This window comes from Chelonoidis abingdonii, chromosome 3, assembly GCF_003597395.2.
Source record: "Chelonoidis abingdonii isolate Lonesome George chromosome 3, CheloAbing_2.0, whole genome shotgun sequence".
NCBI lineage: Eukaryota > Metazoa > Chordata > Testudines > Testudinidae > Chelonoidis > Chelonoidis abingdonii.
The window spans coordinates 132,545,058-132,559,584 of NC_133771.1; the positions used below are offsets into that span (position 1 = coordinate 132,545,058).

At 44.0% G+C, this 14,527-nt stretch overlaps 1 protein-coding gene across 6 annotated transcripts in view; it reads left to right on the forward strand.

Annotated features, from left to right (window-relative positions):
* Nucleotides 1-12,524, forward strand: part of KIF25 (kinesin family member 25) — an 80,407-nt gene extending 67,883 nt beyond the window's left edge. For 5 of the 6 annotated variants that reach the window (XM_075064116.1, XM_075064115.1, XM_032781060.2 and 2 more), the window contains 4 exons: nt 68-222; nt 3,095-3,292; nt 7,398-7,553; nt 12,350-12,524. In XM_075064116.1, coding sequence (XP_074920217.1) covers nt 68-222; nt 3,095-3,292; nt 7,398-7,553; nt 12,350-12,507 — 667 coding nt within the window. In that variant the 3' untranslated portion in view covers nt 12,508-12,524. The remainder of the gene's footprint in view (nt 1-67; nt 223-3,094; nt 3,293-7,397; nt 7,554-12,349) is intronic. The other variant, XM_032781097.2, reaches the window with a different exon arrangement.
* The last annotated feature ends 2,003 nt before the right edge of the window (nt 12,525-14,527 follow it).

Sequence of the window (14,527 nt, forward strand, 5' to 3'; positions counted from 1 at the left end):
TCATGTTCAAGTTGCCACATTTTTAATGTCACCTTTACTATCAACTAATACTATTTTGTTTTGCCAGGACTGTTGAAAATGCTGTAGAATTCTTACAGCTAGTTGATAAAGGTCTGCAGCTAAGGGTCCAACATCCAACACTGGTGCATGCTCATTCCTCTCGCTCTCATCTGGTAGTGACATTGACCATAACCACGAAGGCTGTCTCTGCAGATAGTTTTGGTAAGTAGGATAGTGCTAAAATATATCTAGAGCCATTTGTGTCAGAAATGCAGTATCTAGGTTGAGGGATTTTCTTATCGCTCTTTTCTCTCTTCTGACTGTCTCTTGCTACACGCTTTAACCCCCCTGTCCTTTTTATTTAACCTTTTGGCTGCTTTTCGGAACACCTCTTAATGTTACTGTGTTTGAGATGTTTTCTTAACACTTCTAACATTGTGTGATGATTTTTACACGCTGCTGTTGTACTTATGGGCATGCAGTGTGAAGCAGTCTATTTTTTCTTACTAACAGCCATAGAATCAAATAGTGTAGCTGGATAATTTTACAAGGAATTATTATTTATAGACTCATAGACTCATAAGTCAGAAGGGACCAATATGATCATCTAGTCTGACCTCCTGCACAAAGCAGGCCACAGAACCCTACCCATTCACTTCTATAACAAACCCCTAACCTGTGTCCGAGTTATTGAAGTCTTCAAATTGTGGTTTGAAGACCTCAAGCTGCAGAGCAGAGAATCCACCAGCAAGTGACCCATGCCCCACGCTGCAGAGGAAGGCGAAAAACCTCCAGGGCCTCTGCCAATCTGCCCTGGAGGAAAATTCCTTCCCGACCCCAAATATGGCGATCAGCTAAACCCTGAGCATGTGGGCAAGACTCACCAGCCAGCACTCAGTTATATATGCTAAGATCAGGGCTAGAACAAAGTTTATGCTTCAGGGCATATGATCACTACTGGGACAGAAGGGATCTTCTCTTTACATACTACATTACACAATTAGCTAGGTGTGTTAAGGGGGTTTTCACTTGGTCCCTCCCAGAGTAGACAAACCAATGATCTTATCAAGCATGGAAAACCCTGTATTCTTATATTATAATTGTGTCCCTTCTTGCTTTTCAGTGTCACATATAAGTTTGCCAGTCTGTTGCATTAGGAGCAGTTCTGGCTCCTGTGAGGTTAACTTTGTTTCCTTTCTTTTTGCTCATGTTGTAATTAGACTCTCCATTTGTAGCACTGTGGTCTGTCTCCTTCATACCCTGCAACAACAATATGGTTTTAGGAAGTGGAAAATATTTAAAACTTTTTTCTCCAGATCTCTATCGGAAATTAAACAGAGGATATTAGCAAAACAGAACAAATGGTGCCCTGGTTTACTTGCAGCCCTTGCCAAAAAACACAGCTACTTCAGATGCTGCAGCTCTACCACTCCAGATGTTAGATCTATCCAGCTTCAGATCTTTGTCAATCAGGCAGACATTACAAAATGCAGCCATTTTAACTCGCCAGCCATCTTGTTTAGTCCAGGCTTCCTTCAGTCATTCATTAGCTGACATGCTATGCCAGTTACTGCACTACCCTTCTTTAAGCCTCACAGCAAGGCCAAATAGGAATTTCTGCCATATGTTGACGGATGGAGGACGCCCAAGTTTCAGGATCACAGAATAAGAGTTACGATAGCTGAATGAGCATTACAGTAGGTAGAGAAGCACTACAAAATGTGACCTCAAAGTGGAATTGTGACAGTGTGGTCTGCCTCTGTAATAAGAAACACACCTTGCTTAAGGCCTACGCGCAGCAAATTGCCAAATGGTAGACACTGAAGAAATAAATAGTAGATAAAATCCGAAAGCTAAGGAGTGGTAGTTAGGCTTTGGAAATGGGACTTAAAGCCAGAGCTTTAGGATTTTATGTCAATAACTTTTGTTGTGTGTGTGGGGAGAGGGTTGTTTTGGTTCCTTGCCCTATAGTGAGGAGGAGAAAGAAATTTTACTTTCATGCTTTCTCATCTGAAGCATTCTTTTCTATGTAAGCCAACACAGCTGCTCTGTCTCTATGACGTATGCTGTCATGGGTAGATTGCCACTCCACTCCAGCCTAGGAGAGGAAAGATTAAAGCAAGACACTGGAGAAGAAAGTCAAAGCTAAACTGCCTAGTGAAAAAACTTTTGTCCAGAATCCTAGTGCCTAGGGGAGAGATGCTCACTTAGCCAAGATATCAGAAGTGAAGCTAGCACTGAAGAACCTGTACCAAAGAATGTGCCTGTCCCCCCAAGCACAGATCAGGTCCCAGAATGCTAAGGTGCCGGATGACTTGCAAGGTCTGGGTTCCTCCAACTGTGGCTGCAGAACCAAGGCCAGGACTACTAACCTCTTTGGGCCAGGAACTATCTTTTGTTCTGTGTTTATACAGCACCTGACACAATAAGACCCTTGACTAGGGCTGCTAGGCACTATGATAATACACATAAATAATAATAATAGGTGACCTACCTGAACAAGTAGGGGTACTGTTAAAGTTGCTTGTGGCTCATTAGGCAGAGATGGAGAAAAGAGGAGTTCCAAAGATTCCAGAGGGAATTGCAACAAAGGGTGGGACATCAGAAACAAGAGAGAGAATTCTGGCCAGAGCAGCAGGAGCTGAAGGACCAGCAGCATTGGACATGGGTTGCGGAGCTCAAGGCTCTTAAAGATACAGAGTCCCACTCCATGCTAGGAATCAAGGGACTGCTAGGCAACAATCAATTGCAAACATGACTTTTTCTGCACATTCTCAGTAGTACCCTACCTGCCATACAAGTGTGGAGTTGAATGTAGTGATGGAGCTGTTGGCGATTTTAAATAAAACAAAACAAAAAAATAAGCCTTGCTACCTAATTGGTATCACCTTCCTGATTGGCAGTGAAATAACATAGACCAAGATTTCATACTTGTGCATCTGAGTAATCCAACCTGCCTGGGTCATTAATTACAGCCCACAAAACAATCTGAAACAGAAGATACTGGGTTAACCCATCACTGTTGCATTTTTTTGCTGCTCATTTTGTGATGTTAAAAATAAACTTTCCTCATTTGTTTGTTTCCATCATCCAGCTCCTCTATGGACAGATGAACAGTCTAGTCCAAGGCCAAGTAAAGAGCTTTTCTGCACCTTTCCTCAACAAATGAAAGATGATAAACTCATCTTTCCTTCCAGAGCCTCTTCTCCAGCACAGTTTGAATCTACTGAGAAACTGAAGCACATCAAAACTAAACTACAGCTGGTGGATTTGGCAGGCAGTGAATGTGTTGGTACGCAGACCTTTTTATGACAAGGCTATTTTGAACTGAGAGCATAGAGCCTTCCATCCCATGGAGATAGTAATTGCATTTAGCTTATTAACTGAGTATTTGTGTTTCTTCATAAGAGGTGATTTAGACACAAGCATCCAAATTTAAATGAAGTTATTGGGTCTGATTCACCACTGTGTTAATGTCACTAGGGCTTCATTAAGATCGGGTGGCATAAAGCCAAAGCAACTCAGCGGACAGTCAGGCCCATGGTGACATGCAGGGTGTACATGCTCTATTTGTTCAGACTGTTTTTAAAAGTTGTATTTTTACAGTGCAAAAATATGTATAAAAATTAGCATGTTCTTATTTTTGTACAGAAATGATCAAAGTGCGTACATTATTTAAATATACTAAATATTTGTCATGAGCATATCGCTGTGTGTGGGTTTTTCTGCCTGCTTGTGGAAAAAATCTGGAAGGAAGTTGGTGTATTGAAAAGATAATATTATTTTCATTGTTCCTTTAAAGCACTTTCCTCCTCCTCCATGCACACAATAATTTCAAAAACTTGATTATTTCCTAAAGGACAAGCTTTCTTACCAAGAAAAGCCACACCGCTAAATGTACCATTCCAGGAATAATGTTTTGAAAACTGAATCTGTGTTATGAAAGAACTCTTTAGGTTACTGCCAAGAGTTCTTTCTGCTGATGACTGTTAACTTTTGTTCTATAAAAAACATAACAGAAAAAAAAAAATTCCTCTCTCACCCCTATGGGTGGTATGTGTCTTCCTCAACCTCGGGTCCTCTACCAGAGGCCTGGGAGTTTGAGGGTTCTGCGCAGTATCTTAGCTGTTCCTAGCACTGCACTCTTCTGGGACAGAGCGCTCTGATGTTGTTCCTGGGATCTGTTGAGCCACTCACCCAGCCTTAGGAGTCACAGCCCCAAAGTGCTGCCCCTACCACCACTAGGACTCACTTTGCCTTCACTCCACATCCTCTCTAGTTCCTCTTTCAGGCCCTAGTTACTCCTCCAGCTTTCATATATCCTTCTTCCGGATGTTGCTGTCACTTTGGCCACTGTCCTCTTGCGTTTAGGCCAGTTGGTGGAGCTGCTGCTAGCAGCTGGTTCATCTGTGCTTGCTAAGGCGTTCATGCACTGTGTTAAGTTTCCTTTAGCCATAGGTGGTGTGATATGTCTGGTCAGGGGTGCTGTTCCACTCTGAATGTTCTTGACCCGCTGCTGGATGTCTTCTATGGATAGTGACTGGTCTGTCTGGGAGATTGCGTGTGCTCCATTGCTCAGGTCCTGCAGTCCACTTTGCATCGGTGTTATGATCTTCTCTTCTCCCATATGTTCTTCCAGTACCTGTTCAGTTCTGCTGCTGTGCTCTGCTTTATTGTGTTGTTTGCACTGCAGGTTCAGTACACCTTAGGATGGTTGCGTGGTGGGGAACAGCGGCATTTACTTTTTTGGCTCTGCTTCTCTGAGGTTGTATCTCCTTACCTGTAGCCAGGCGTGCTTGTTTACAGTCTTAGGCTCAGATGGGAGTCAGGCCCTTGGTATTTTTCAGTAACTGAGTCTTATTCCTAATTCTACACCTTCTGTAGTTCTACACTGACTAACTTCCTTGAGTGCCTTATTTTTCATCCAACTCATTTTCCAGGAGGTACATACTGTTGTTCTTCTTGATCGTGTAGCCAAGCATCTCCAGGATTACAGAGGCTGTAGCATACACCAGTTCATTGGTTTGAGTTATGGTGGTAGTAGTGATTGTCATGAGGGCTCTATTGGCATCTTCTAACATATTTTGAGGTAGGCAGGTGAAGCGTTAGGGGGTCTTTTTGCCCAAGGACCCCTACTGGAAAGTTGGGTACCAACCAGGATTTGAACCCCGGACTCTCGTATCAAAGGGTGGGCTCCCATATCAAAGGGCGGGGCTCTTAACCACTACGCTATCCAGTATGTATGTGTATGTGTATATATATATATATATGTATATATATATTTTTTTAATTTGCTGGGGGTGTTAGAAACCTTTTGGTGAACATGTAATTGATAATACTGTATGTATCTGTTCCCTCAGTTTGACAAGGGCAAGCATTTGATGCTCTGTGTACTCAACAGGCCAGATCCTCAACAGGTGTAAAATGATGTACTTCAGCACTGAAGTTAATGGAGCAATTTTGATTTGCACGAGCTGGGGATCTAGCCCAACATATGCAGTAGGCTAGATTCTATTCTTAACCATGCTGGTGAAAATCCAAATACATCAAAATTACTCTGGATTTACATAGGTATAATTCAGAGCAGATTTTAGCACATTATCTTTTGAAAGTTCAGATTTGGGACAAATTTAAGTGAGAAAGAGTTTTTAAAATGTTTATTGTACATGAGTCTGATGCAGACATGCACCTTTTCCCCTTAACTTGATAGGTCTCCTGAGGGTCATGTAAAATGATTGATTGTAGTTTGTTTTCACATTGTTGTCTATGAGCCAGCATGTTATTTCTTAGCAAACTCTTGTCAAATTTCCTTATAAATCTTATCTAGAGTGGCCTTCGCTATAAAAACATAGGTAAACATTTTGAGTCAGATCATGGGCTTGGCCTACATACAAAGGCATGAGGGGAATAAGATCCTCTTCTGCCCCATCCCCAACGTCACTACATGACTTACCCATATCTCAGCTGCAGGCATGGAAAAGGTTGGGGAGGGTACTAATCTGCTATTGGTTAGTGCTGGTGGCAGATTATTACTCACGGGGGAGCATGGCAAGAATAGGGAAGGAATTCTCCCTCCTAGGACTTGTCTACACACAACATGAACAGGTTTAACTAAGCTGTGGTGTTACATTGATTTAGTTAAACTGGTGCAACTTTGTGTGTAGACCAGGCTTTAGAGGCAACCTTTCGTGGGTTACTACTGGGGCAGCACAACTATGCACCAACTCTTACACTGGGCTAGAGATCAAAGGACACCCTAGTCCCTTAGGCAAAACTACTGTCTAAGATCATATGGTAAATACTTGTAGGAATACATTAATAGCTATCTTCATATCCAATATGCAGTCTTTCTGCTTGTTGCTATACCATCTTGAGCTGTGATCCTATCAGTTTAATGCCAGTTCAGTTCTCCCATGAGAAACATTCATTGGACAGCTACCTACTGCAGGAAATGGTAAGAGATGGCACTTTTCCTTCTGAGTCACTGCGACTTAAGGGATACTGTCCTCCTGAATTGTCTTCCAGTCTTCTCTCTGATTTAGCACTTGATTCAGTGCCCTAGTACTGACAAGTATGGACACAGAAGATATTGTACAACTGGAGAAGTATAGATGAGAAATAAAAGCAATGTCCCAAACCACCTGTGATCATTCAAGATTCTGTAGCACTTTTCATAAGAATAGGAGTATTACTATTTGTTATTGAACAATGCAGTGCTACTGTGCATTATTAAACGGCTGCTGGATTTCACCTCAGAAGTGGATGCCTTTCTGTGGAGGAGGGTGCGATTCCTGTGTGTGGTTTGTTTATCTGTTTAAATTAATAAAATTTTTGAATTTTTCAAGGCAAAAGATGCTTTATAAGGCAATATTTTCCCTAACAAATCTTGTATGGCTAAAACTTTGTAACTTCTTCATATATTAATGTACTTGTCCGATTTATATTGACTTAAAAATAATTCTGTCAATGGTATTAGGAGTACTTCTTCCTGTATTTGGGATATTTCGTATTCAGAACAGGACAAGTGGCTTTCACTTGTATTTTCACATTTTATGTGAGGGAGTGAAGTCAGGAAAAAATATACAGTATAACGTATTCTGACTTTTTAATATGTATATATGTGAACATGTATATTGGATATTTTTTGCAAAAGACAGTTTAGTTAAATATATCAAAGATTATGAGGTGCTCAGATACGACAGCAATAGGGGCCATATAAGTACCTAAGAGAGATAGTAAATGATGTTTACCACTTGTGTTATTAAAACAAAAAAGTTACACTTCAGGTCCAAGTGATATACCATGCATAGAGCTTATGTACATTGAGCTTAGCAGATGCCTGAAGATGACTAAGAATCTTTGATTATTCTGACTGCTGTTTCCTTGTATTGCATTAGGTATGTCTGGAGTGACAGGAGTAGCCCTGCGAGAGACCTCATTCATTAACCGTAGCTTATCAGCTCTGTCAGATGTGCTTGGAGCAATAGCAGAGCAGCGCTCTCACATTCCGTATAGAAACAGCAAACTTACCCACCTACTCCAGGACTCCATAGGTGATTATTTCTTTTGCCTTTTACATAACAACATTGAGTTACATTTCTTGTCCCAAACTTTTTTTAAACATTTTATTAGGATCTTTCATTGTTGGTCTTTTCCCACTGATGTTGTGTAGCATGGTAGAACAAAAGTTGTAAGGATATGATGTGGAGCAATGTTGTGTGGGAGGCTATCGCAGGGCACAGGGAGTCAGAACTCAGGGGTTCTGTTCTGGAATCTCTTCTCACTGATTTGCTTAAGTCATTTAACTTTCTTGAGCCTTGCTTTTCTCGTTGGTAAATTGGTACCTGATAACAGTGACCTACCTCCATAAGATATTGTGAAGCTTAATTCATTAATTTAAGGTTTAATATCAAGTGAGTGTAAAAGTTAAGCTTAACTTTTCCAGGGTTTTGTGACCGTTCTTGCTGCCCAGAATGCACAATACCAAAACAATAAATGGAGACACTTCAGCATCCATTTAAGTGTTGCAACAACTTCTTCGAGTGATTGCTCATGTGCATTCCACAATAGGTGTGCATGCTCGTCACGTGCACCGGTGCCAGAAGTTCTTCCCTTAGTTGTATCCATGGGGAGTGCCCCTAGTGGCACCGTCATGGCGCGGTATAAGGGGCGCTGCGCACTTCCCCAACCCTCAGCTCCTTCTTGCGGCCAGTAAAGGTGCTTCGGAACTGCTCTGCTCCAGCTCGGCTATAGCGTTCCCTCTTGGACTATGTTAGTTCATAGTTAATAGTGCCTGTAGTTTAAAAGAAAGTAGTTTTAGTTAGAATTAGTTGTGTGTGCCCGGGTTGGGACATGCCCCGTGCCCCAGGCTTTAAGTCATGCAACACTTGCAAATGGCCTATGCCCGTGAGTGATCTGCACGTGGACTGTTTACAATGTCTGGGGGAAACCCATATCAGCGATTGCTGAAAGATTTGCAGATCCTTCAAACCTCGGACCAAGAAGGAGCGGGACATTCGGCTCTGAGCCATTTTGGTAGTCGGTCCTGACTCCAACACCGCTCCAAGTCGGCACTGAGCACGGCGGCATCGGTGCACAGCGACCCAATGGTGCCCTTCACCAGTTGGCACCACTCCCCGTCCACAGGACACTCCAAAAAGGTGAAGACGTCTTCTCCGCCAAGACACCAGAGCAAGACTGGGAGAGAGACTAGACCTGCATTGGGCAGCTCTTGGTCCCTGTTGGCCTCACGGCCTCCAACTCAAGTTGAGCAGAGTAGCCCGGCCCACTCCGAGCCTGCCTCCCCAGACACCAATGGCTACATTTGGTGTGGAGGGCTTCCGGACGCCCTGCAAGCGTTTCAAGATGTTATGACTCTGCTAGTATTGTTGTCTCCCTGGTCCAGAGGCAAGCCACTGCTCGGACCTCCGCAATCGCCGCCTGGATGGTGCCACTCATGATCAAGGGAAGGTTCCTGACAACGTTCCCCACTCAGTGACCGCCCTGGGCACAGCCCGCACTGGTCCCTGTCAACCCCCACCAGGTTGTCTCGCTGGGTACCAACTGGCAGGGGTTCCAGGCACAGCTCCACCTCCAGGAAACGTAGACCTTGCAAGGATAGCGTGCCCCATCAAGACCAGGACAGACAGCACTGGAGGTCATTGTCTCTGAGAAGCTTCCGTAGCCCCTTGTGGTACGGGCATTGACGCCATTCCTGTTCTTCGTCTTGCTCGAGGCCCCCACTGTGGCACCACTCCTGCAGCCCCAGGCATCAGTCGCTGGCACCCCACCATCATGGATCTGCCTATCAGAGCCGCTCCTCCATGCCGGGATCACGGTCTTGCAGTCAGCACCGCTTCTGATGTTGCCACTTATCTCAGTTCCAGTCCCGGGATAGCGGTCAATCATATTCCAGCCCGGCCTCCCTTCGAAGTCATCAGCTGATGGGCCGGGCTGCTCAGGCTGGACGGGCTGCTCAGGCTGGACAGTCCGCTCCACCAGTGCCATAGAAAGGAGTTGGTGGGGCTGGTCCTGCACTCAGAAGGGGACCAAGTGGTGGAACCTGCGGCAGAGTACCGCACCCCCATCCAGATCCTCCCCGATGAGGCAATCATGGCCTCTTCTGTCCTGCAGATATGAGCCCCCTTATAAGAAGTCAAGGGATTATAAAAAGTGCCCCACCCTGGGCCCTCTAAGGGTAAACAGGCGGGAAATCACCAGTTTTGACAGGATGCCCAGGGGCAACTTACCAGTTCATACCAGGGATCCACCCACAATAAAGCTTCCCTTCCGCAACCGGTTGTGTGCTTTTCTCCCGGAGTGGTTGCAGCTGACCTCAGAACGAGGGGTCCTCAACACAGTCTCCGGCTACACCCTCCAGTTTACTTCTACTCCACCCACCCACTCTCCATCCCCATCCCTTTTCAGGGACCCCTCTCACGAGAGCCTACTCGAGCAGGAGGTGAGGCAGCTCCTTGGCTTAGGAGCAGTGGAGGTGGTGCCAGTGGAGTTCAGATGCAAGGAGTTCTGCTCCTGCTATTTCCTGATCCTGAAGGCCAAAGGGGTGCTTGGGCCCATCCTGGACCTGCACGGCCTGAACCAGTACATGGTAAAGTTCAAGTTTCGCATGGTCTCCCTGGCCTCCATCGTCCCCATCCTGGGGACTGGAACACCACCCTCGATCTACAGGACGCATACTGCCACATCCATATATTCGAGAGGCACAGGTGTTTTCTCCATTTCATGGTGGGGCAGGAGCACTACCAGTTTACTCTCCTCCCATTTGGCCTGTCCACGGCTCTCAGGGTATTCACAAAGTATATGTCTGTGGTAGCCGCCTACCTTGGACATCGGGGGGTCCAGATCTTTCCCTACCTCGACGACTGGCTGGTCAAGGGCAGCTCCAGGTCACAGGTACAGGCTCACGTCTCCCTCTTCCTGTCCACATGCACCACACTGGGCCTGTCTCCACCTACCATATGGGCCAAGACATCGTCATGCCGGTGCTCTGTCCCATACCCCACACGTCCAGTGAGGAGTGCCACCTTCGCATGCTAGATGTGAGATGGGCTCTGGCTTTTTATCTAGAACATACAAAGCCGTTCAGGAAGTCTTCACAACTGTTCATTGCCTCAGCCAAGCTCATGAGAGGCCAGCCAATCTCCACTCAGCAGCTCTCCAACTGGATCACTTCATGTATCTGACTTGTTATGACCTGGCGGGAGTCCCCCTGCTGCCGATTGTGAGGGCATGCTCGACCAGGGCACAAGCCTCATCAGCTGCCTTTCTGGCCCATGTCCCTATTCAGGACATCTATAGGGCAGCTACCAGCACTAACCAATAGCAGATTAGTACCCTATGGTCATCGGTTCACACGTTCACCTCATATTATGCAATAGTCTCCCAGACCAGGGAGGATGCCGGCCGGGTTCGGCAGGGCTGTGCTCCGTCCCGAGTGTCTGTGAACTCCTACCCACCTCCAACAGATATAGCTTGGAATCTCCTATTGTGGAATACACATGAGCAATCACTCGAAAAAGAAAAGACAGTTACCTTTTCTGTAACTGGTGTTCTTACAGATGTGTTGCTCATGTCCATTCCACATCCCGTCCTCCTTCTCCTCTGTTGGAGTTGTCTGGCAAGGAGGAACTGAGGGTCGGGGGAGCACGCAACGCCCCTTATACTGCACCATGGAGGCACCACTCCAGAGTTTGCTAGGGGTGCTTCCCTGCAAGTACTGCTAAGGGAAAAACTTCCAGCACCAGTGCACATGGTAAGCATGCACACCTGTTGTGGAATGGACATGAGCAACACATCTCAAAGAACACCAGTTACAGAAAAGGTATCTGTCTTTTCTTTTGGTATTCAGATGGGCTGCTCTACTCTAACATTTCATCCATGTGTATGGTAGTGATAGCATTCACCAGTGGGTTACACTGATTTTTGTGTGTTGTAGGCCCCATTCTATGTCCTATCCATGGAGTATATGATTCTCTTACTGCCCCTAGATAGTGAGATTCAGCTCAAGCTGTACCAGCTTTTAGCTCTTGAGCTGCCTGTTTCAATCTCAGGTGTGGGGACTATGATATAAGCACAGATTTTCAAAGAGGATTTTTTGCCACAGAATTCTAAATTCACCTCTTCCTGCACTACAACCTTGGGAAATCAGTACACCCTGTGAAAGGCCAAATATTGAAGCTTAGCAAAATATCTGCAGTAACTTTTTTTTTTTTTTAAATGGATAAAATTTGCCTATTTTCAAATTCTGGAAAGAGAGACAGTGAGTGGTGAAGGGATTTGCATAGGCCAGTGAGTCAGGAGATCTGGGTTTTAATGCAAGTTGTAGTATGGACATGTTGTAGGACCGGCCATGTTACCTAAACTCTGAGCTACAGTTTCCATCCTTTGACATTAGTCATGTCAATTATTCCCATACATGATTTTGGGAATGTCCTTAAACTACCACCGTGAGCTCTTGACAGTTAAAGCTTCCTTTTTTGCAGTACTTAGATACAAGTGATCAATTCAGCTTTTAGATAGGCTGATTTTACAAATACAACAAAGCATTGATACCCAAAACATATACGTAGACTTGTTAGTGAAAGGGGCAGAAGGTTCTGTATTACAAATGGTGAAAAACAACAGCAAATGATCAGCTGGCTAAATGAGACAATCCCATATGTAGTAGCAGCACTTGACTGTAGCGCCCATATGCTTTCAACAGCTCTGTTTGTATAACGCTCTGATTCATAGAATTGATAACAGCCTACTCTGGCTTCTTTGCAGTTAGCGGGTACGTATTCAAAAACTTCTTGAAATAAGTATGTGTGGGTTTTTTTACTGTTTTTAGGGGGCAACGCTAAATTGCTGGTGATGCTGTGCATCTCCCCCTGCCAGAAGTACTTAGCGGAATCGCTGCAATCCTTGGGATTCGGAACTCGTGCTCGGCAAGTTCAGAGAGGACAAGTCAAGAAAAGAAATCTGCCGGTGTCTAGCAAATCAAAATAAAAGCTAAGGCTCCTGTGGATTAGAGTATTATTAATGAGTTCCTCAGACTGAAATGTATCTTGTTATCATAAAGCCATGCTTTAAGAGGTAAACTGGCAGTTAAAATAAACACTCCTCAATATGGCATTAGCAAAGCCATAAACTTGCTGATAATGTTCTTGTTCCAAAGATAACAGGTATTGAAAATGGCTACCAAGCATGACGGATGGCATGGCATAGAAATAGATTATGCCTTTTAGGGGAGCAACATCAACACAGAGTTTTAGAGCAAATGTTTAGCATTGGGAAATCAGTAAATCAGCAGTGCCCTGATCTTTGACAGTTTGCACTGGAAGGGCTGAATCTCTGTCCTGTTAATTTGGTAAAAAATACAAATCTTTAATTAGTCTGTTTCATTTCAGTATCTCAAACTTCGTGGGAATATTTGGTTTGATGTTTGGGTTAAAATTAGGCACATATCTTGCTGACTTGCTCATCTCTCTCTAGCATTGGGTTATTCCTAACACATTCCTATACCCTCGAGAAGAAAACAGGACCCAAACAACCTAACTTAAAGTACCACGCTTTAACTGGCAGTCTTCTTCTAGCCGCTTTTGCCATCTTTCCTGTGCTGAAGGTGTAGGATGGTGGGTTGAGGTTTGTGAATGAAATGACATTGAGGGAGGAGTCTTAAGCAATTTCAAATAACATTAGAGATCAAAAGAGATTCCGAGGTATGTAGTTGGGTTTTATTAACATCTAATGTGTGTTCGTGCTGTTTGAATGCTCAGCAGAGGCCAGTGATTCACTCTGACTTTTTGCCGCTAGGGATCGTACTGCCTCTAGTCTCGGATAGAGGTCATTGGTGGGGCTCTGTGAGGAGGCTTAAATTGCATTTGCCTATCTGAAAGACTTGAGTTTATAGTGCTCTGAGTCTCTTAACTTTCACAAGCATAAATATTTATCCCGCGATTATATAGCATACTACTATTGGAATTTCACCCTTGAATGTATACCGGCTGCTACATTGCACGTGATGCTCTGGTATTATCTCTGACCCACAGTACATTAGCATTGTAATTGTGTGATGTGAAAAAACTCATTTTCCTAATAATGCGGCCAGGTTAAAATTCCTGGATTGACTTTACCTGACTTTAGCTGTAACACAAGAAAAAGCTAGTCTTCTTCTGGGTGGAATTTATTTTTGTATGGCCAGGACAGAGGATATAATGAAGTCCAAGGATTCCTAAAATAATCAGAGGAGAAAGGGTTGGACTGAGTAATATTAGCATATAAAATGAAATGCACAGTATAAAACTATGTGGGAGTTAGGAACCCAGCTGCTTTTGAAATTCCACTAGGCCCCTATCTGCATCTTTAGATACCTAAATACCATCTGGCCTGAAGGTACTTCAAAAGAATTTACGAAAAAATCAAGTTTGAAGGTAAAACTATTATTTCCTTGCTGAGGCTTTTCTTCAAAGCTAGGTATTTATTTACAAAATCTACACGATACAAAACCTAGCAATAATGTATTGTTAAGGTTGAGAAATCAAGTCCTCAAGTGTCAGCAAATACCAAAAGTTAAAGTTTCTACATTAACATTAACTCTGCCAGATTGCACGATGTAGCATTTTCTATTCTTGTTTTCCTTGTTACCGTAGTGCGTTACTCTGTTTGATCTGTATCGTAACATGTACAGGATATGCAGGGCAGCAAAGTTAACATTACTCTAGAAGCCTTTGGTTTTGGAATTTCCTGCTTATAAGGATTTGATTCCTCAATCTTAGTGTTGTATTTGATGTCCCTTTATTTTTACAGAGGGATGTGAGTGGGGGAGACAGACTGCTTCTAAATTGTAGCATGAACTGAAATGGCTTTAATACAGCAATGTAAGCTAGACTCTGTTATGCTGTAAGACTCCCTCACATCCTCTTAAGGAAACAGGGCGATCTAAACTGGTGTAACGTGCATGCTGAGGTGCAAGTTAAAAGATTACACTCTCCTGGTAGCTGCTTTTCTTTTCTAGCCATAAGGCCTC